This window comes from Cherax quadricarinatus, chromosome 51 (assembly GCF_038502225.1).
Source record: "Cherax quadricarinatus isolate ZL_2023a chromosome 51, ASM3850222v1, whole genome shotgun sequence".
NCBI lineage: Eukaryota > Metazoa > Arthropoda > Malacostraca > Decapoda > Parastacidae > Cherax > Cherax quadricarinatus.
This window is the reverse complement of record NC_091342.1, coordinates 20397360-20420661: the sequence shown is the minus strand read 5'-3', so window position 1 is coordinate 20420661 and position 23302 is coordinate 20397360. Positions and strand designations below refer to the sequence as shown.

General features: G+C 37.6%; 1 protein-coding gene across 6 annotated transcripts in view; it reads right to left on the bottom strand.

The window, feature by feature from the left end:
- LOC128694541 (rho guanine nucleotide exchange factor 11) overlaps nt 1-23302 on the bottom strand; it is a 474507-nt gene that overhangs the window by 210821 nt on the left and 240384 nt on the right. For 5 of the 6 annotated variants that reach the window (XM_070095936.1, XM_070095939.1, XM_070095941.1 and 2 more), the window contains 2 exons: nt 14069-14242; nt 681-728 (listed from right to left, as the gene is read on the bottom strand). In XM_070095936.1, the coding sequence (XP_069952037.1) occupies nt 681-728; nt 14069-14242 (222 nt within the window). The remainder of the gene's footprint in view (nt 1-680; nt 729-14068; nt 14243-23302) is intronic. The other variant, XM_070095938.1, reaches the window with a different exon arrangement.

Below are 23302 nucleotides of genomic sequence, written 5' to 3'. Positions count from 1 at the left end.
TGATATATGGGGCAAGAGAACTAAGATTTGTTAAGAGGAGGAAAGAGCAAGGTGTTATACAGTCTTATCATCATTGCATTTCATAAATGGTCCCAATTTTACATGTCTGTGTAACTGACACTTTCAATAAAACAAATTTTTTTCTAAAATGGACACCCATTCACTGCTATTAATCCATTTTATGGGGGTTTTGCCATTTATGTAATGGCAAGTAGTAAAAAGGTGGTAATGTTATGCATAATTTCAATTAAATCTTTTATTCTTCTTGTGATTTTTACAAATGAAGGGGAATTACAAAGATATTATTCAAGTTAATCATTATACTTCCTTAATCTTCTTTTGATAATTTCAATATGATTTTCTCCACATATTTACACTAAGTTAAAACAAATCTGACACACTTATTATGGAATACAAGTACAGAAAATATTTAACAAGAAACTTACATTACATTTAAAACTATCTCGTAATTTAGAAATTATCAGATTTCTTTGAAGTGAAAGGTTTTGCTTAAATACTTAAAGCACACAAAAACTCATGTGTAGTTCAGTACTGTGGTGCTATAGCAGAAATATACAAGCTCCAGCTATTACAGAATTATGATTACACACACATAGAACTTAAAGTGCACATCTAATAAGCTTCTTGACACAAAGCTGCAACAGGTGACAAGACTGTACCTAATGTTCCTGCAGGGGCAATGGTCGGCGAGATATAGAATGTACTATCTGGTGGGGTAACAAATAATGTATTGTTAGTAGCGAACTTGCATGCGAGATTATTTATATATGCTTATACATATGCAACAACTGCATAGAAAAACTGAAACAGCCTTATGCGATGTCATCTTCAACTTGAAGTTAACACCAATGAAGGTTTGTCTATCGAGATATACAGACAGAAAACACTAAATCTAAACAATCCTTAAAAAACAATTTTTTTTTTTTTGACACACTGACCATCTCCCACTAAGGAAGGACAATCCCCCCCCCCAAAAAAAAAAATCATCATTCACACTTATCACTGTCTTTGCAGAGGTGCACAGATACAACAGTTCAGATGATACACCAAACATCAAATATCCCAAACCCCTCCTTTAAAGTGTAGACACTGTACTTCCTGCAACCAGGACTCAAGTCCAGCTAACTGGTTTTCCTGAATCTCTACACACTCCAACAGATCGTCAGTTCCCAAAAATAATTCGTCTCCACTCACTCCTATCTAACACATGCTTTCTGTATGTCCAAGCCCCTTGCACACTGGCCGTCTCCCATTGAGGTAGCGTGACCCGAAAAAGGAATGCTTTCACTACCATTCTCTCTATCACTTGCCAGAGCATACCGATACTACAAGTTCAGATGCCCCTCCAAACTGCAAATATCCCCGCCCCTCTTCATAGTGCAAGCACAGTATTTCTTGCCTCCAGGACTCAAGTTTGGCTAACTGGCTTCCCTGAATCCCTTCACAAATGTATGTAAAAAAAAAAAAAAAAAAAAATACATTCACCATCATTTATTCAACAGCAGTCTTTGCAAGAAGTACACAGACACCACGATCTGTTGAACTGCACCGTCCTCCTCCAGAGCACAGGTGTTGACATTCCCACCTCCAGGACTCAAGTCTGGCTAACAGGTTTCTCTTTTCATTTTCACAAATGTTTCAAGCACACAGAGCACCTGTCTCCACTCACTCCAATCTAACACACTCACACAAGCCGGCCGGATCCTGAAACCACTAGCGCTCAAAACCTCTTTACTCCCTTCCTCCAGCCCTTCCTGGGATGACATTTACCTCTTTCCTGTCACCCTCAATTCTATGTACCCTTTTTTGTCATCTTATCCCACTACTTCCTGTAGTTGCTGGAGTGCCACAAGGAAGCATCCTAGGTCCTCTACTCTTTCTTATTTACATCAATGACCTCCCAGATGCATTGCAACTCCTTAAACCCTTTCTATTTGCAGATGACACCACTTATGTTTTCTCCTACCCAAACCCAGCTATACTTAGTAACACTGTAAACAGTGAGCTACATAAAATATCAAACTGGATGATGACCAACAAATTTACTCTCAATATAGACAAAACCTACTTCATGTTTTTTGGAAACAGAGCATTAAATATCTAGCTAAACATATCAATAAATGGTTCACTCATTACAAGACACACTGAGGGCAAATTTCTAGGTCTCCACCTTGACTGTAATCTTAAATTTCAGATCCACATCCAGCATATAACTAAGAAAGTTTCCAAAACAGAAGGTATCCTTTCCAAGATACGATACTATATAACCTAAAGGGCACTCCTTACTTTATATCACTCTCTAATATACCTTTATCTCACCTATGGTATTTGTGCTTGGGGATCTACCACAGCCTTAAACCTTTAATAACCCAACAAAAAGCGACCTTGCGGATGATCACAAACTCCAGCGCCAGACAATACACCCAACCACTCTTCAAAAGCTTGAACTTACTTAATATACAATTTTTTTTTTTTTTTTTTTTCAACAAGTCGGCCGTCTCCCACCGAGGCAGGGTGACCCAAAAAAAGAAAGAAAATCCCCAAAAAGAAAATACTTTCATCATCATTCAACACTTTCACCACACTCGCACATTATCACTGTTTTTGCAGAGGTGCTCAGAATACAACAGTCTAGAAGCATACACATATAAAGATACACAACATATCCCTCCAAACTGCCAATATCCCAAACCCCTCCTTTAAAGTGCAGGCATTGTACTTCCCATTTCCAGGACTCAAGTCCGACTATATGAAAATAACCGGTTTCCCTGAATCCCTTCACTAAATATTACCCTGCTCACACTCCAACAGATCGTCAGGTCCCAAGTACCATTCGTCTCCATTCACTCCTATCTAACACGCTCACGCACGCTTGCTGGAAGTCCAAGCCCCTTACCCACAAAACCTCCTTTACCCCCTCTCTCCAACCCTTTCGAGGACGACCCCTACCCCGCCTTCCTTCCCCTATAGATTTATATGCTTTCCATGTCATTCTACTTTGATCCATTCTCTCTAAATGACCAAACCACCTCAACAACCCCTCTTCTGCCCTCTGACTAATACTTTTATTAACTCCACACCTTCTCCTAATTTCCACACTCCGAATTTTCTGCATAATATTTACACCACACATTGCCCTTAAACAGGACATCTCCACTGCGTCCAACCGTCTCCTCGCTGCTGCATTTACCACCCAAGCTTCACACCCATATAAGTGTGTTGGTACTACTATACTTTCATACATTCCCTTCTTTGCCTCCATAGATAACGTTTTTTGACTCCACATATACCTCAACGCACCACTCACCTTTTTTCCCTCATCAATTCTATGATTAACCTCATCCTTCATAAATCCATCCGCCGACACGTCAACTCCCAAGTATCTGAAAACATTCACTTCTTCCATACTCCTCCTCCCCAATTTGATATCCAATTTTTCTTTATCTAAATCATTTGACACCCTCATCACCTTACTCTTTTCTATGTTCACTTTCAACTTTCTACCTTTACACACATTCCCAAACTCATCCACTAACCTTTGCAATTTTTCTTTAGAATCTCCCATAAGCACAGTATCATCAGCAAAAAGTAACTGTGTCAATTCCCATTTTGAATTTGATTCCCCATAATTTAATCCCACCCCTCTCCCAAACACCCTAGCATTTACTTCCTTAACAACCCCATCTATAAATATATTAAACAACCATGGTGACATTACACATCCCTGTCTAAGACCTACTTTTACCGGGAAGTATTCTCCCTCTCTTCTACACACCCTAACCTGAGCCTCACTATCCTCATAAAAACTCTTTACAGCATTTAATAACTTACCACCTATTCCATATACTTGCAACATCTGCCACATTGCTCCTCTATCCACTCTATCATATGCCTTTTCTAAATCCATAAATGCAATAAAAACTTCCCTATCTTTATCTAAATACTGTTCACATATATGCTTCAATGTAAACACCTGATCTACACATCCCCTACCCACTCTAAAACCTCCTTGCTCATCCGCAATCCTACATTCTGTCTTACCTCTAATTCTTTCAATTATAACCCTACCGTACACTTTTCCTGGTATACTCAGTAAGCTTATTCCTCTATAATTTTTACAGTCTCTTTTGTCCCCTTTCCCTTTATATAAAGGGACTATACATGCTCTCTGCCAATCCCTAGGTACCTTCCCCTCTTTCATACATTTATTAAACAAAAGTACCAACCACTCCAACACTATATCCCCCCCTGCTTTTAACATTTCTGTCATGATCCCATCAGTTCCAGCTGCTTTACCCCCTTTCATTTTACGTAATGCCTCACGTACCTCCCCCACACTTACATTCTGCTCTTCTTCACTCCTAAAAGATGGTATACCTCCCTGACCAGTGCATGAAATTGCTGCCTCTGTTTCTTCCTTAACATTTAAAAGTTCCTCAAAATATTCTCGCCATCTACCCAATACCTCCATCTTCCCATCTACTAACTCCCCTACTCTGTTTTTAACTGACAAATCCATATTTTCCCTAGGCTTTCTTAACTTGCTTAACTCACTCCAAAATTTTTTCTTATTTTCATTAAAATTTCTTGACAGTGCCTCTCCCACTCTATCATCTGCTCTCCTTTTCCACTCTCTCACCACTCTCTTTACCTTTCTTTTACTCTCCATATACTCTGCTCTTCTTATAACACTTCTGCTTTGTAAAAACCTCTCATAAGCTACCTTTTTCTCTTTTATCACACCCTTTACTTCATCATTCCACCAATCACTCCTCTTTCCTCCTGCCCCCACCCACCTATAACCACAAACTTCTGCCCCACATTCTAATACTGCATTTTTAAAACTATTCCAACCCTCTTCAACCCCCCCACTACTCATCTTTGCACTAGCCCACCTTTCTGCCAATAGTCGCTTATATCTCACCCGAACTTCCTCCTCCCTTAGTTTATACACTTTCACCTCCCTCTTACTTGTTGTTGCCACCTTCCTCTTTTCCCATCTACCTCTTACTCTAACTGTAGCTACAACTAAATAATGATCCGATATATCAGTTGCCCCTCTATAAACATGTACATCCTGGAGCCTACCCATCAACCTTTTATCCACCAATACATAATCTAATAAACTACTTTCATTACGTGCTACATCATACCTTGTATATTTATTTATCCTCTTTTTCATAAAATATGTATTACTTATTACCAAATTTCTTTCTACACATAGCTCAATTAAAGGCACCCCATTTACATTTACCCCTGGCACCCCAAATTTACCTACTACTCCTTCCATAACATTTTTACCCACTTTAGCATTGAAATCCCCAACCACCATTACTCTCACACTTGATTCAAAATTCCCCACGCATTCACTCAACATTTCCCAAAATCTCTCTCTCTCCTCTACACTTCTCTCTTCTCCAGGTGCATACACGCTTATTATAACCCACTTTTCACATCCAATCTTTATTTTACTCCACATAATCCTTGAATTAATACATTTATAGTCCCTCTTTTCCTGCCATAGCTTATCCTTCAACATTATTGCTACTCCTTCTTTAGCTCTAACTCTATTTGAAACCCCTGACCTAATCCCATTTATTCCTCTCCACTGAAACTCTCCCACCCCCTTCAGCTTTGTTTCACTTAAAGCCAGGACATCCAGCTTCTTCTCATTCATAACATCCACAATCATCTCTTTCTTATCATCTGCACAACATCCACGCACATTCAGACTTCCCACTTTGACAATTTTCTTCTTCTTATTCTTTTTAGTAATCTTTACAGGAAAAGGGGTTACTAGCCCATTGTTCCCGGCATTTTAGTTGACTTTTACAACACGCATGGCTTACGGAGGAAAGATTCTTATTCCACTTCCCCATGGATATAAAAGGAAAATTAATAAGACCAAGAACTATTAAGATAAAATCAAAGAAAACTCAGATGAGTGTGTATAAATAAATGTGTACATGTATGTGTAGTGTGACCTAAGTGTAAGTAAAATACACACACTTATTACTGTGCCTACTATATATACAAAACATTTAACACCAATATCAATCCTCCACTCAAACTACTCCTAGACAGCTTCAACAGAACACACAGGCACAAAATGAGGCACAAAACACTTTTAGACATACCTCGTGTCCATCTCACACTATGCAAAAATGCAATGCACATAAAGGGCCCGAAGATCTGGAATTCTTTGCCTCAAACAGCAAGAGGTCCCCTGCCCACAAGTCAATTTAGGACTATACTCAAAAATCATCTCATCTCTCAATAACAACCATACCCACACTATGTCAAACTCTAACCAAATTTACAGAACTCTCCCAAATATTTTAACCTTTAACTATTAAGCCATTATTACAAACTTAGAAATGTGTGTATCATTAATTGTACTATCTCATTTCTTTTTTTTTTCAACAAGTCGGCCGTCTCCCATCGAGGCAGGGTGTTCCAAAAAGAAAGAAAATCCCCAAAAAGGAAATACTTTCATCATCATTCAACACTTTCACCTCACTCACATATAATCACTGTTTTTGCAGAGGTGCTCAGAATACAACAGCTTAGAAGCATATATGTATAAAGATACACAACATATCCCTCCAACTGCCTATATCCAAAACCCTTCCTTTAACCCTTTCAGGGTCCCCAGGCCCTCTCCCAGACTTGTTCTCAGGGTCGCCCAAATTTCAAAAAAAAAAAAAAAAAAAAAAAAAAAAAAAAAATCTTACGAAAAGATAGAGAATCTTTTCCCGATCATAATGACACCATAAGTATGAAATTTGATGGAAAACTTACGGAATTATGCTCTCGCGAAGTTAGCAGTCTCAACGATGTTTACGCATCAGCGATTTTGTCCACTTTGAGCCCTATTTTCGGCCAATTCCATTGTACTAGTCGACAAAATCATGAATATTTCGCTAGAACTCCATTTTTTTCTATTGAATGAGTACAAGAAACCACCCATTTACTGATTTCAACTATCCAATACAGTGGTCAGAATTTAGCAATTTTTGCCAATTTCAAACAAATTTCAAAAGATGCCAATTTCCAAATAGGGTCCAGAATAAACAAGAAAGACACTCTAGGCACTAAAGTAACATTTCCTCCGTTCATTAGTCACTTCCCCATGTCCCTCTTACATTCTTTTGCTTTCCACTTTGAATTTTTTTATTCTCACAAAAAATAGAAGATTTACTGTTATGCAGACTACTGCATTAGTTTAGAAATGGTATAAATAATATCAGCGCACTTGTGAAAGAATATTAGACTCGCCAGTTGACGCGTATTGGACGCTTAGCATGATTTGTTTACTTTTGAACTTTGGTAAAAAATCAAACATTTCTGCTACTTTGAGCTCAATTTCAAGGTACTTTTCATTGTAAAACCAGTCAAAATCATCTCAATTTCTGTAATATGTCTTCCATTCTATAAAATGAGACCAGGAAAACTGGAATACAACAATAAATACCATACGAAAATACAGTGCAAAGTCGCTGTTTTAATCCAAAAACACGGTCAAAGTTTTTTTTTTCATTACGCACTGTGTGCTGCAGGATTTTTTTTATACTGCGCACACTGACGACATAGACCCATTCTTTCACATGTAGGCCTACCAGCTTTCTCTCACTAGATTTGAGGACGCTAGAATTTGGGCATACTAGTACGTCAAAAACCCTTGTGCGTAAGCCGTACTAGTACCTCCGAAACCCTGAAAGGGTTAAAGTGCAGGCATTGTACTTCCCATTTCCAGGACTCAAGTCCAGCTATATAAAAATAACCGGTTTCCCTGAATCCCTTCACTAAATATTACCCTGCTCACACTCCAACAGCTCGTTAGGTCCCAAATACCATTCGTCTCCATTCACTCCTATCTAACACGTTCACGCACGCTTGCTGGAAGTCCAAACCCCTCGCCCACAAAACCTCCTTTACTCCCTCCCTCCAACCTTTTTGAGGACGACCCCTACCCTGCTTTCCTTCCCTACAGATTTATAAGCTCTCCATGTCATTCTACTTTGATCCATTCTCTCTAAATGATCAAACGACCTCAACAATCCCTCTTCAGCCCTCTGACTAATACTTTTATTAACTCCACGCCTTCTCCTAATTTCCACACTCCGAATTTTCTGCATAATATTCACACCACACATTGCCCTTAGACAGGACACCTCCACTGCCTCCAACCGCCTCCTCGCTGCAGCATTTACAACCCAAGCTTCACACCCATATAAGAGTATTGGTACTACTATACTTTCATACATTCCCTTCTTTGCCTCCAGAGATAACGTTTTCTGTCTCCACATATACGTCAATGCACCACTCGCCTTTTTTCCTTCATCAATTCTATGATTAACCTCATCCTTCATAAATCCATCCGCTGACACGTCAACTCTCAAATAGTATCTGAAAACCTTCACTTCTTCCATACTCCCCCTCCCCAATTTAATATCCAATTTTTCTTTATCTAAATCATTTGATACCCTCATCACTTTACTCTTTTCTATGTTCACTTTCAACTTTCTACCTTTACACACACTCCCAAACTCTTCTACTAATCTTTGCAATTTTTCTTTATAATCTCCCATAAACACAGTATCATCAGCAAAAAGTAACTGTGTCAATTCCCATTTTGTATTTGATTCCCCATAATTTATTTTTATAAATGCCCAAATCACCTCAACAATCCTCCTCAGCCCTATGTGATGCCACACAGTCCAAATTCTCTGTACAATGTTCATATTGCATGTTGCTCTCAAACATGACATCACTGCCTCTATCCTTTTCAGCACTGGGAAGTTCAGAGTCAATACCTCACATCCATATAAAAGTGTTAGTATTACTAACACTTTTACGTGGATTTTTTATTACTAACACCCAATTTTCTTTTCTTAACATGTTAGCCGTTTCCCATCAAGGCAGGGTGACCCAAAAAGAAAGAAAAAACTTTTATTTTAACCCTTTCAGGGTCCGTCCCGTAGATCTACGGCTTTACGTTCAGGGTCCAAACCGTAGATCTACGCCATGAGCTCAGCTCACTCTGATAAACTGTGAGTGGTACATTTGGGCCTAGATATGAGAGAATACATCTATGTGGTATGTGTGCACCACATAAAACAGATCCTGCAGCACACTGTGTATAATGAGAGAAAAAAAATGAAATCATGATTTTTCGATTAAAACAGCAACTTTGCAGTGTTTTTTCGTATGTTTTTTATAGTTGTATTTGCGATTTCTTGGTCTCATTTGATAGAATGGAAGACATATTACAGAAATAGAGATGATTTTGATTGGTTTTAGCACTGGAAATGGCTTGAAACAGAGCTCAAATTAGCAGAAATGTTAAATTTTTGCCGATATTCAAGAGTAAACAAACGACCTCATATGTCTAATACACGCCAGCTGGTGGGTCTAATATACATTCACAAATATGGTGATGATATTTATACAATTATTACAGTATTGCATAACAGTAAATCTTCTATTTTTTGGTGTGAATAAAAATTCATTATGTGAATATAAAATCAAAATGGAATTTCTTTGTAAAGCCTCAAAACATAACTAATGAACAGAGGAAATGTTAGTTTAGTGCCAGGAATGCCTACATTGTTCATTCTGGACCCTATTTTGAAATTGGAATATTTTGAACTTTGTGTTAAATTGGCCAAATTAACAATTTCCGATCACTTTATTTTGTAGCTGAAACAGTTGACTTGGTGATTTCTTGTGCTCAATCGATAGAATGGAAGTAATACTAGTGAAATAGCTAAGAATTTGGTTGATTGGAATAATGTAATTGGCCTAAAATGGGAGTCAAAGTCGGCAAAATCGCCGATTCGTAAATATCGCTGACACATCAAAATTCGCGAGAGCATAATTTCGTCAATTTTCCACCAAATTTCGTACTTTTTGTTTTATTACCTTCACAAAAAGATTCTCTACGATTTCATAAGAAAAAATAACAAATTTTTTTTTTGAAAATTCTTGGACACTGGTGCGTGACTCCAGATTTGGGCCTTGGACCCTGAAAGGGTTAAAGACTATAATAAGACAGAGATCATGACAGCCAAGAAGATGACGGGGTGGGTATTGAAAACTTTCAAAACAAAAGAAATAATGCTGATGGTGATGCTCTTCAAATCGCTAATGCTCCCTCATTTAGAATATTGCTCAGCGCTGACAGCCAGGTTCAAAGCAGGAGAAATATCGGGGCTGAAACAAATACAGAGATCATTTACAGCTCACATTGAGCCTGTAAAGCACCTAAACTACTGGGAATGCCTTCAAGTCTTGAACATGTACTCATTGGAGCAGAGGAGAGAGAAATATATGATAATATATACCTGGAAAGTACTCGAGGGCCTGGTCCCAAATCTGCACACTGCCATAACAACATACTGGAGTGAGAGATATGGGAGGAAGTGTAAAATAAACCCAGTGAGGAGCAGGGGTGCAGTGGGGACAATAAGGGAACACTGTATCAACATCCGGGGTCCCAGACTATTCAACATCTTACCAGAAGATATCAGAAACATGGCTGGGACAAGTGTAGAAGCCTTCAAGAGGAAACTGAACAAGTATTTTCACCAGGTGCCAGGTCAATCAGGCTGTGACAGATATGTGGGGCAGCAGGCCTCCAGCAGCAACAGCCTGGTTGACCAGGCAAGCACCAGATGAGTCTGGCCCAGGGCCGGGCTTAGAGAGCAGATTAACTCTCGAAACTCTTCGAAGGTATATATCAAAGGTATATCATCGTTCTACACTTTTACCATCATTCATACATAATCACTCTCTTCACAGAGATGATCAGATACGATAGTCTAGATGTCCCTCCAAACAGCCAATATCCCAAACCCCTCCTTTAAAGTGCAGGCATTGTACTTCCCACCTCCAGGATTCAAGTCTGGCTAACCAGTTTCCCTGAATCCCATTCACAAAATATTACCCTGCTCACACTCCAACAGCTCATCAGGTCCCAAAAACCATATGCCTCCATTCAGTCCTATCTAACACGCCCACACACGCTTGCTGGAAGTCCAAGCCACTTGCCCATATATAGATTTTTCATTACTCTCATTCACCTTGCTCTAGTCCACATTCACTCTTAATTTCCTTAATTACATACCCTCCCAACTTCATCTGCCAACCTTTGCAGCTTATGTTTAGAAGCTCCCAAGAGAACTGCATCATCAGGAAAGATCAACTGTACAACTACCACTTCCTATCAGATTCAGCATCTTTTAATCCCACTTCAATCCCTTCTTCCCCAGCATTTACTTCTTTTACAACTTCATAATTAATGTTAAACAACCAAGAAGACAGCCTGCATCCCTGTCAGTCCTACTTTTGCTGGAAAATAGTCCCTCCTCCCTCCCACTTACCCTAACTTGAGCCTCACTATCTGCATAAAAATTCTTTACTGTTTTTAGCAAACTACCACTTATTCCATACATTTGCAACATCTACCACATGGCTTCCCTATCCATCCTATCATGGTCCTTTTCTAAATGTAACAAACAGCTCTATATCCATTTCTAAGTAATGCATATTTATATTATACAACATAAATACTTTGTCTACACATCCCCTATCCTTAATAAATATCCACTGCTCCTTTGCAATCCTATTTTCTGTCTTATCTCTAAACCTTACCATAATAATTCTACTGTAAACTTTTATATTGGTATTATCAATACAGATATAAATTACTATACTATATACAGGAAGGCCCCACTTATACGGCGGGTTAGGTTCCAGGCTACCGCCGTAAAGCGGAAATCGCCGTAAAGTGGAACACCCTTTTTTTCCACTTATAAATGCATACAAACACTAGATAACAAGTTTACACTAACATATATTAAGTTAGCAATAGAACCAGGCATCAAAAAACAATAAAAAGGTACAATACACACATAGTGCACTCATTACTTACCTTAAAATATTTATAGTCTTAATCTAGGGTGAGACAAGTAGTATTTATTGTAAGAAATCAAGTGTGGTATGTATTGTAATAGCCTCACCAGGCCACCCCACCCACACATACTATTCTATGATATTTAAGCATCCCAGAGCGATAAAATGTATATACAGTTCACTCATTACTTACCTTAAAATATTTGTAGTCTTAATGTAGGGTCAGGAGTAAGTAAATGAGATAAAACGAATAAATGAGAGAGAGAAAGAATGAATACATGAGAGGGGGCAGGCGCAGTTATGTAAACAAACCAGGGGAAGGTAAGTTTTGTAAACAAACGAAGTGTACACGTCTGGTTTGTGTACAAGTTACATTGTGTACAGGTTGTCTCTACATTGATACGGTAGAATTAATAAAGAAGAACACTCCCATTCTCATGTAACATCATTTTGAGAAGAAATGAAGCTCTGAGTGAAGGCAATGGAAATAAGTCACACTGACTTTTTTGGGTTATCCTAGGTTCTCTACACGTATGTTGTTATGTATGATAATCTATGTAACTGTATTTGTGTATACCTGAATAAACTTACTTACATACATACGAAAGGAATAATTTTCTACAGTTACCCCCAGTAACACATTTACTCTTATGTTAGATTAGAGAAAATGTTATTCTTGGCGTCACTTGTACAAGTTATGTGGCTCCCACATCTTATATTTATGTTTATTTATTCTATTGTGGGGTGTATTTATCATCTTTTTATGTTATGTATCGTGTTTATTATATAATTTTGAAAAAAATATCATGGATGGATTAATGAAAATGTGTATATTACCGTAATATACGACATTTAATGAGACTCGGTATTGTTATTATCACCACTTGTGCAAGTCGTCTGCTACGACATCTCACATTTGTTTATTTATTCTACTGTGGGGTGTATTTATCTTATTTATATGTTATGCATCGTGTTTATTATATGATTTTGAAAAAAATATCATGGATGGATTAATGAAAATGTGTATATTACCGTAATATACGACATTTAATGAGACTCAGTATTGTTATTATCACCACTTGTGCAAGTCGTCTGCTACGACATCTCACATTTGTTTATTTATTCTACTGTGGGGTGTATTTATCTTATTTATATGTTATGCATCGTGTTTATTATATAATTTTGAAAAAAATATCATGGATGGATTAATGAAAATGTGTATATTAACGTAATATACGACATTTAAATGACTCGATGTATGTAAGTTTATTTAGGTACAGGTATACATAAGTATAATTATCAGAGTATATATAAAATATGAAATAACTTTTAAAAACATTTGAAATTTTGGAGTTTCCAGACAAAATGGAGAGACTTAGTGCTTACTGAGCTCATGGAGAATGTAAACAAACAGGGTGGGGCACGGTGACCGTATTAGAAAGTCAGGTGGGGGGAGCCGTATAGTGAGTTTTGGTCATAATTTGAAATGTCCGTATTAGCGGAACGCCGTAAAGTGAAACGCCGTAAAGCGGGGCCTTCCTGTATGTGTAAAATTTCATGCAGAAAAACTTTATAGTCTTTTTTATCACATAGGTTCCAGAAGAACTGAGCTTAGTACAGTGCCATTTCCAAATTCTAAACTGTACTTTACTTACCTCAAACCAATGTTTTCATTATTAAAAATTAAAATTAAAACCACTGAACAACAGACTCAAGTAATATACAGGTTTCTCTGGAGATTTCTCGAACCTGAACCCTTAGAAAGTGTAACAGAGATCTGTTATGGTTAGATATGCTGTTCAGAAACAAAATATCAGTTATATGGACAGTGGTGTTTAAGGCAACCTCAATCATGAAAACCTTAGTGTTTTAGAGAAGCTCCAACATAGTTAAATATTTACATTATTGTTATATTCACAGGAAGCACTAGACTCATGAGGGTCATACAGCACTGGAGAAATGGTAGGCAATCAGGCTTAATCTAAGTAAAGCAAGGATAGTTCCAATTTTTTGAATCAAGGACTCTTCACCAACATCAAGAAACGTTCTAGAAAAGTCAGACATACATAAAATACAGTAGACAGATATTAAGAATGAGAAGTAAAATTTAAGAAAAATTACAATTACTTACTCTGTGCAGCACAAACTTGAGACACTTTTCTTTTATTGTCTTTATCGTCTGCCATGATCTTGCCAAGAATAGAACTAAATCTAGTATCTCTACTTCTGTCTTTTTTATGTAACTGTCCTATACATACTTCCTCTACTTGTTTGGCACATGACTTGTGAATATTCATTTCACAATCTGTTTAAAAAAAGAAAAAAGAGGAAGTTTAGTGTTTAATAAATAATGGATAATGTATTCATTTAAATATAATTTAAACACTAGATACAGTAATTATCTCTTTTTCACACTAGGCATGCATGGAGGTCCCCAAATTTTAGAATATTCTGAATATAAGAAATACAAGCACCCTCCTTATTTCAATAATTCTGAACTCAAAACCTGAAAAATGTTTGCTCGTACAGTACCAAGGAATTCAAAATTCTGAGGGGTCATTACTGAATTTCAAATTGATTATTTGAATTTGAGAGAACTCTGAATACTAAAATAAAAATGTAGAATAAATAATATATTACTTAACTAAAATACAAAGCATTTTTAAATTAATACTGTTTAATGCAGTGTAAATAACCACCAAAATGAAATTAAAATTTTCAAATAATTTTAGTGTGAAGAATGGTTATTGAATGTTGCAGCAAGGAGGCTGGAGGCACTGGAGTTCTCATGTTGGAGGTCATTATGAGGTGTCAGTACTATGCAGAGAATAATAAGTGAATAAACTTTAAAATGGTGTTGTATTATTAAAATTATGACTCAGACAGTGGAGGAGTTCATGAGATGATTTAGTCATTTTGAAAGAATGGAACGTAATTGTTTCAACAAGTTTGTGTATAATTCCAAGGAGGATACAAGAGAGAGTTAGAGGGAGTGCACAAAGATGATTTTAAACAGTATGGTCCTGAGCAGAGATGACAGAAAGAAGGCCAGAAGCCCATCTGCATTCTGTTGCAAGAAGAGCTTGTTGGTCACTAATGAAAACCAATGACATTGCCATCAATTTTACAGAATACTAGCAAGTGTATGTGCTGTACAGCAGAATGCCCTGAGTAACCTGAAAGTTTATTTCCAAAACCTCCAGCATGCCAGGGACTCAGTAAAAGACAACTTTTTTCTGTCTGTTTAAGATGCACTAGAGCAAATGGGATGTAATTCTACAATATACGTGCAATCGAAGATTGAGTGAGCATATGCACAAATACAAGAAACATATCTGTGGACTGGAAGCAGTGAGCAGTGGAAGCTGATAAACACTCAGCATGTATAATACACTACATTATGATACATTTACATATTCCCATACCTTCTGTGGTAAAATGCCTACTTGGAATGTAGGGGAATTTTTATGTGAGGTACAGTACATATATAATAAAGAAAGAGGATGTACAGTGGAACCTCTACTTACGAGTTTAATCCGTTCCGTGACCTTGCTTGCATCTGGATTTGCTCGTGTGTCGAGTCATTTTTCCTCATTTAAATTAATTGAAATAGAATTAATCCATCCTAGAGGAATTCCAGGCACAACAAAATGCTTGAATATTTCCCTAATATCAACTCTTTAGCTTATTTATCTATCACAGTTCATCTGATATGACATAATAAACAATATTAATAACATAGAAACATGATATATACACTAAATGAATGAAATATGTCATTACATATTTGAGTAATGGTAGTGGTGGTGGTGGCACAGCGGCCATTGTTCTTGCTCCTGACTACAAATCTTCCCATGCTTTTATTATAACAGAAAATAGAGTGCTTGTAAGGCAAAATAATAATAATAACAATAATGATGATGATGATGATGATGATAATAATAATAACATGTAATCAATAACAATAATAATAATTATAATAATACAGCATTTACCTTGGAGAAGAGATGCTGGGCACAGCAGCGTATGCTGTCAGGAGTTCATTTTGTTTTGTACTTTTTCTAATGCTTAACTGCTACACTCTTAATGGTACACTTTTAACCCTTTGACTGTTTCGGCCATATGTATGTACGTCTCACACGCCAGTGTTTCGGACATACATATACATGTACTCAATGATTCTAGTGGCTTCAAATCAAGCAGGAGAAAGCTGGTAATCCCACATGTGAGAGAATGGGTCTGTGTGGTTAGTGTGCACTGCATAAAAAAAATCCTGCAACACGCAGTGCATAATGAGAAGAAAAAAACTCTGTGTTTTTGGATTAAAAAGCCGAAATTGAGGTGTATTTTTGTATAGTATTTATGGTTGTATTCTTGTCTTCATGGTCTCATTTGATAGAATGGAAAACACAATACAGAAATAGTGGTGATTTTGATTAGTTACACAATGAAAACGACCTTGAAATTGAGCTCAAATCAGCGGAAATGTTCAATTTTTACCATTGTTCAAGAGTAAACAAATCATACCACACATCCAATACACATCAACTGGGGAGTCTAATAATCTTTCACTAGTGCACTGATATTATTTATACCACTTTTACAATAATGCAGTAGTCTGCATAACAGTAAATCTATTTTTTGTGTGAATAAAAAATCAAAATAGAAAGCAAGAGTAATATAAGAGGGGCCTGGAGACGTGACTAATGAACAAAGGATATATTATTTTAGTGCCAAGAATGTCTGCATTGTTTATTCTGGACCCTATTTTGAAATTGGCATCATTTTTAATTTGCATAAAATTGGCCAAATTGCCAATTTCTGACCACTTTATTGGGGAGTTAAAATCGGTAAATGAGCGATTTCTTTTACTCAATTTATAGAAAAAATGGAGTTCTAAAGAAATTTCTATGAGTTTGGTTGACTGGAGCAATGGAATTGGCCGAAAATTGGGCTCAAAGTCGGCGAAATCACGGATGCATATATGTCGCCGAGATCGCTAACTTTGCGGGAACGTAATTCCATAAATTTTTGATCAAATTTCGTAGTTTTGATGTCATTAGCATCAGGAAAAGATTCTCTATCATTTCATAAGAAAAAAAGTAATTTTTTTTTCCCAAATATTTTGTGACATTGCGACATAGAATGACAGTTTCAGAAAGAGGCTTGCGACAGTCAAAGGGTTAATGGCACACTCTTAATGCTACACTTTTAATGGTACACTCATAATGCTGCATTCTTAATGCTGCACTCTAAATGCTACACTCTTAGTTTGTGTGTATCAATGATTTCCTGCTTTAATTTTATGGGAATCATCCTCTTTTTCTTCTCAGCACTGTCCTTTGCTTTCTTGGGACCCATGGTTAGAAACAAGATATTCTGCAAAAATAACTGCACAAAACGTAAGCAAATCACGAGAATTATCTCCACCGCCAGTTGAAGCACACGCGGACTGAGTGTTGTTGTCATACACGTAATGCCATCTCATGGTGGTGTTCTCAAACTCACTTATATGTAGTACTATTATAGTATTATTTATTATTATTAGTACATACGTATTATTATAATAATTTATATTATATTACGTACATTATTACATAATTATTATACGTATTAGTATTATTCTAATTATTATCATTCTTATAACAATACTCATGCTTACCATTTGGAATATTTATTCGCACAAAAAATAGAAGATTTACTGTTATGCAGACTACTGCATTATTGTAATAATTGTATAAATACAGTGGACCCTCGCCTAACGATGGCATCGCATAACGTTAAATCCGCCTAGCAATACATTTTAACGCAAAAACTTTGCCTCGCCTAGCGCTAAAAAACTCGCTCAACGCGATTCGTCCGAGACGCGTCCACGTGCGGCCTGAGCCAGCCTTACTTGTTCCGTGGGTGGCAGTGTTTACAAGCCAGCCTCCGCGGTCACATCCACGCATACAATCGGAACATTTCATATTATCACAACGTTTTTAGTGATTTCACCTGCAAAATAAGTGACCATGGGCCCCAAGAAAGCTTCTAGTGCCAACCCTGTGGTAAAAAGGGCGAGAAATACTATCGTACCACTGTCAGCTGCTGCTGCACCACCGTCAGCTGTTGCTTTACCAGTCAGCTGTTGCTGCACCACCATCAGCTGTTGCTGCACCACAGCTGCTGCTGCACCACAGTCAGCTGCTTCTGCACCTCGGTCAGCTGTTGCTGCACCATGGTCAGCTGTTGCTGCACCACAGTCAGCTGTTGCTGCACCACCATCAGCTGTATTACTCGAAGATGTGGAGTGTTGTTGGTATGGCTTAACATGAAACAATTACCGAGAAACGATTAACCCCAGAGGGTTAGCCACCCAGGATAACCCAAGAAAGTCAGTGCATCATCGAGGACTGTCTAACTTATTTCCATTGGGGTCCTTAATCTTGTCCCCCAGGATGCGACCCACAACAGTTGACTAACACCCAGGTGAACAGGAAAAAATGCCTGGAACTAGTGCTCATATTGGTAAGGTTAGTGGGGAGGATGTGGAACAGTTGGTGGAGAAGGACAATGAACTAACCACTGATGAGCTGCTAGATCATCTTCAACAGCAAGAGGCCAGACCTGAGGAAACTGCTTCGGAGGAGGGGAGAGAGAAATTGAAGTTGCCTACTTCAAAGATTAAGGAAATGTGTGCAATGTGGCTTGAAGTGCAAACCTTTTTTGATGAAAATCACCCTGACACAGCTATTGCAAGCCGTGCTGGTGACTATTACACTAACAATGTTATGAACCACTTTAGGAAAGTCAAAGGAACGAGAGGTACAGGCCTCTATGGACAGATATATTGTGCGACAGAGGTCCAGTGACTCTCAAGCTGGTCCTAGTGGCATTAAAAGAAGAAAGGAAGTAACCCCAGAAAAGGACTTGACACTTCAAGTCCTAATGGAAGGGGATTCTCCTTCTAAACACTAAGACCATCCACACTCCTCCCTACTCCCATCCCATCAGTCATCACCAGATCTTCAATAAAGGTAAGTGTCATGTATTGTACATCTCTTCTTCAGTTTGTGTGTATTAAAATTAATATTTCATGTGGTAAAAAATTTTTTTTTCATACTTTGGGGTGTCTTGCATGGATTAATTTGATTTCCATTATTTCTTATGGGGAAAATTGATTCGCCTAATGATAATTTTGCCTAACGTTGAGCTCTCAGGAACGGATTAATATCGTTAGGCGAGGGTCCACTGTGCAGTCAACCCATTCATGACTGAGTATTTGGAATGGCCACTCGGAAAAAAATCAAACATTTCTGCTACTTTGAGCTCAATTTCAAGGTACTTTTCATCATGAAATCAATCAAAATCGTTATATCTGTAATATGTCTTCCATTAAAATTCTTCCTCCATAAGTCATGCATGTTGTAAGAGGCGACTAAAATGCCGAGAGCAAGGGGCTAGTAACCCCTTCTCCTGTACGTATATATTACTAAATGTACAAGGAGAAACTTTCTTTTCTATTTTTGGGCCACCCCACCTCGGTGGGATACAGCTGGTGTGTTGAAAGAAAGACGATGTCTTCCATTCTATCAAATGAGACCAAAAAACGAGAATACAACCATAAAAACCATACGAAAATATACTGCTAAGGGGTGGCTAATGGCTGAGCAGTTAACTCCGTTATTTATGGTGCGATTTCGCCCACTTTGAGCCCTATTTTCGGCCAATTCCAATGTACCAGTCAACAAAAATCATAACTATTTCGCTAGAACTCCATTATTTCTATCAAATGAGTACAATAAACCACCCATTTACCGATTTCAACTATCCAAAAAAGTGGTCAGAAATTGGTAATTTTGCCAATCTCACACAAATTTCAAAAGATGCCAATTTCCAAACAGGGTCCAGAATAAACAAGATAGACATTCCTGGCACTAAAATAACATTTTTTTTTGTTCATTAGTCACGTCCCCAGGCCCCTCTTCCATTTCTTTTGCTTTCCACTTTGAATTTTTATTCTCAAAAAAAAAAAAAAAAAAAATAGAAGATATACTGTTATGCAGACTACTGCATTAGTGTAGAAATGGTATAAATAATATCAGCGCATTTGTGAAAGAATATTAGATTCACCAGTTGATGTGTATTGGACGCGTGGCATGATTTTTTTACCTTCGAACTTTGGCAAAAATTGAACATTTCTGCTACTTTGAGCTCAATTTCAAGGTACTTTTCATTGTGAAACCAATCAAAATCATCTCAATTTCTGTAATACGTCTTCCATTCTATAAAATGAGACCAGTAAAACTAGAATACAACCATAAATAGCATACGAAAATACACTGCAAAGATGCTGTTTTAAAGCAAAAACACGGTCAGATTTTTTTTTCTCATTATGCACTGTGTGCTGCAGGCTTTTTTTATACTGTGCACACTGACCACATAGACTCATTCTTTCATATAGGCCCACCAGCTTTCTCTCACTAGATTTGAAGGCGCTAGAATTTATGCGTACTAGTACGGCACCAACCCTGGTGTGCAAGCCGTACTAGTACGGCACCAACCCTGAAAGGGTAAAGGAAATTGAGTGTGAAGTGCCACTGTGGCTCAACTGAAGGCCTGTCTGCTGATAGTCACATTTATTAAAAGATTATGTCATGCTGTAAGACTCAATTTTATAAAAAATACACACACTTCCCATGCATATTTGTATCTCATACAATATTTAAATTACACAAAGTGCTATAAAAAAAAAAAAAAAAAAAAAAAAAAAGAAGCTGGAGGAGTAAATACTGAGTCATTTTCCATTCTGACATTCATCAGTGAATGCCTTACACATTTACACATTCTTTTGTGCCTTCCAGGCAATACATCTACTCAAGATATACTAATTCTACAGATGATAGTACTAAATCCCTCTTTTTTTGTGTTGGGTTCCTGAGTACTGATTCATATTTATGATGGAATTTTGGCTGTGATAGTCTGCCCTCAACTTCAATGGGTTTGTGGTAATGGGTGTTAACTGTAAAATAAAACAAGTACAGTGGACCCCCGACTTACGATATTAATCCGTTCCAGAGAGCACATCGAATGACAAAATTATCGTAAATCGAATGAATTTTCCCCATAAGAAATAATGGAAATCAAATTAATCCGTTCAAAGACACCCAAAAGTATGAAAAAAATTTTTTTTACTACATGAAATATACATTTTCCTACACACAAAAAGAAGGATACATGCACAATATATATTGTGCATGTACTAGTGTACTAAATGAAGAATAAATGACACTTACCTTTATTGAAGATGTGGTGATGAGTGATGAGACACTGTTTGTGTCCTGGAAGTGCCTTTTCCTCCTGAGTAATGTAGGTCCTGTTTGGCATTTTCTTCCAGAACAGGCCTTATCACATTGTGCATGCTACTACAATTCTTAAATCTCTCAAACCAACCTTTGCTGGCCTTAAATTCACCATCATGAGCACTAATTCAAGGCATTTTTTCCTGTTCACCTGGGTGTTAGTTGACTAGTGTGGGTCGCATCCTGGGGGACAAGATTAAGGACCCCAATGGAAATAAGTTAGACAGTCCTCAATGGCACACTGTCTTTCTTGGGTTATCCTGGGTGGCTAACTCTCTGGGGTTAATTGTTTCTCAGTATTCTCGATAAGCCACACCAACAACAATCTCCCCACATCTTCAAATAGTACAGCTGACCGTGGTACAATAGTAGTATTTCGATAGTATTTCTCACCCTTTTTACCACAGGGTTAGCACTAGAAGCTTTCTTTGGGCCCATGGTGGCTTATTTAGCATTTACAAGCACTAAAAACACTGGAATAATACAAAATTTATCGAATATATGTGTGCAACTGTCCGTCCTGGCTTGTAAACAATGTCACACTAGCTCAGCTGAGGCACTCGGGCCAGACAGACCAGACAGCCGTGTTCGGGACGAATGATGTAAGTCGAGTTTTTCAACGTAGGTCGGGGTCAAATTTTTACATAAGAACATAAGAAAAAAGGAACACTGCAACAGGCCTACTGACCCATGCGGAGCAGGTCCATGTCCCCCCCCGAATTAGACTAATGACCCACCCCCCGGATTATCCCAATGACCCACCCAATCTGGTCATCCCCACTCAAGGATGGGGCATGGCACCAGACCCAGCAGCACAAGCTAGTCAGGTCCAACTTACACCCACCTACACCCACTCATGTATTTATCTAACCTATTTTTAAAACTACACAACGTTTTAGCCTCAATAACTGTACTCGGGCGCTTGTTCCACTCATCCACAACTCTATTACCAAACCAGTGCTTTCCTATATCCTTCCTGAATCTGAATTTTTCCAACTTGAAACCATTGTCAAGGGTCCACTGTACTCAATTGAAGGGGGGTTTCAAAAATTAAAAAATATATTGTAACAGTTTACGTAATTAACAGAAGAGTGATGGAATAGCGATACTGGTACAAAAAAACCTCACCAATTTTAACTGACAAATCCAGTTCCTTTGTTTTTCCTCCCCCTATTTCTCTCTCTACAAATTTTTATTCTATTTCCAAGAAAATATGCGAGCTCTTAAATGCTTTTATCATGTAGATAAATGACCGCTTGGTAAACTATTAATTTCATTGATTCCTGAACACAACGGCCATCTCCCACTGAAGTAGGGTGACCCCCCCCCCAAAAAAAAAAAGAGGAGGAGGAAGAAACATATTCAACATCACTCGCTCAAGCCATAAATTTGTTTAAATTTTGAAGGCACATTTTGAATGTAGCATGATGAATCTAACAATTAACAAATACCTTGGGTCAAAAGCATCAAAATGAAATTCAAATAAAGAAATTCAAGTGTTCAGCATGCCCCACTAGGTGAATGCCCTAAGTTTATGTTTAGTCATCAAGGTAGGCAGATATGGGATTTACAAGGTATAGGTAATCACCTGAATGAGATAAGTAATACAAATTCTGACTGTGTTATTACATGACTCTACCTGGATTCTTTCACACAGGAACAAAATATTACAAAGAGAAAAATCAATTGAGTTATGACACATACTTCTGAAACTAATGGTGAAGATGAACAAAGTGAGTGTGTTAAACACTGAAAATAGGTAGTAAGCAAAATAAAAGTACAAAACAAAAACATGTGAGAGGCAGACTCACACAAAATGTTACAAAGTATAAAAACATTTCAATTTTTAAGTTTGAAACTAGCAGTGAAGATGAGAAAGTGAAAAACATGAGGTAAATGAAAGAAAGACAGGAGGTGGTGGATGCTCTGGTCCTCCTCCTCCCTGAAGAGTACAAAAATCATTTAACAGTCAACCAAACATCCTTGTCAAAAGTAAGAACAGATATAAAACCAATTCAGAC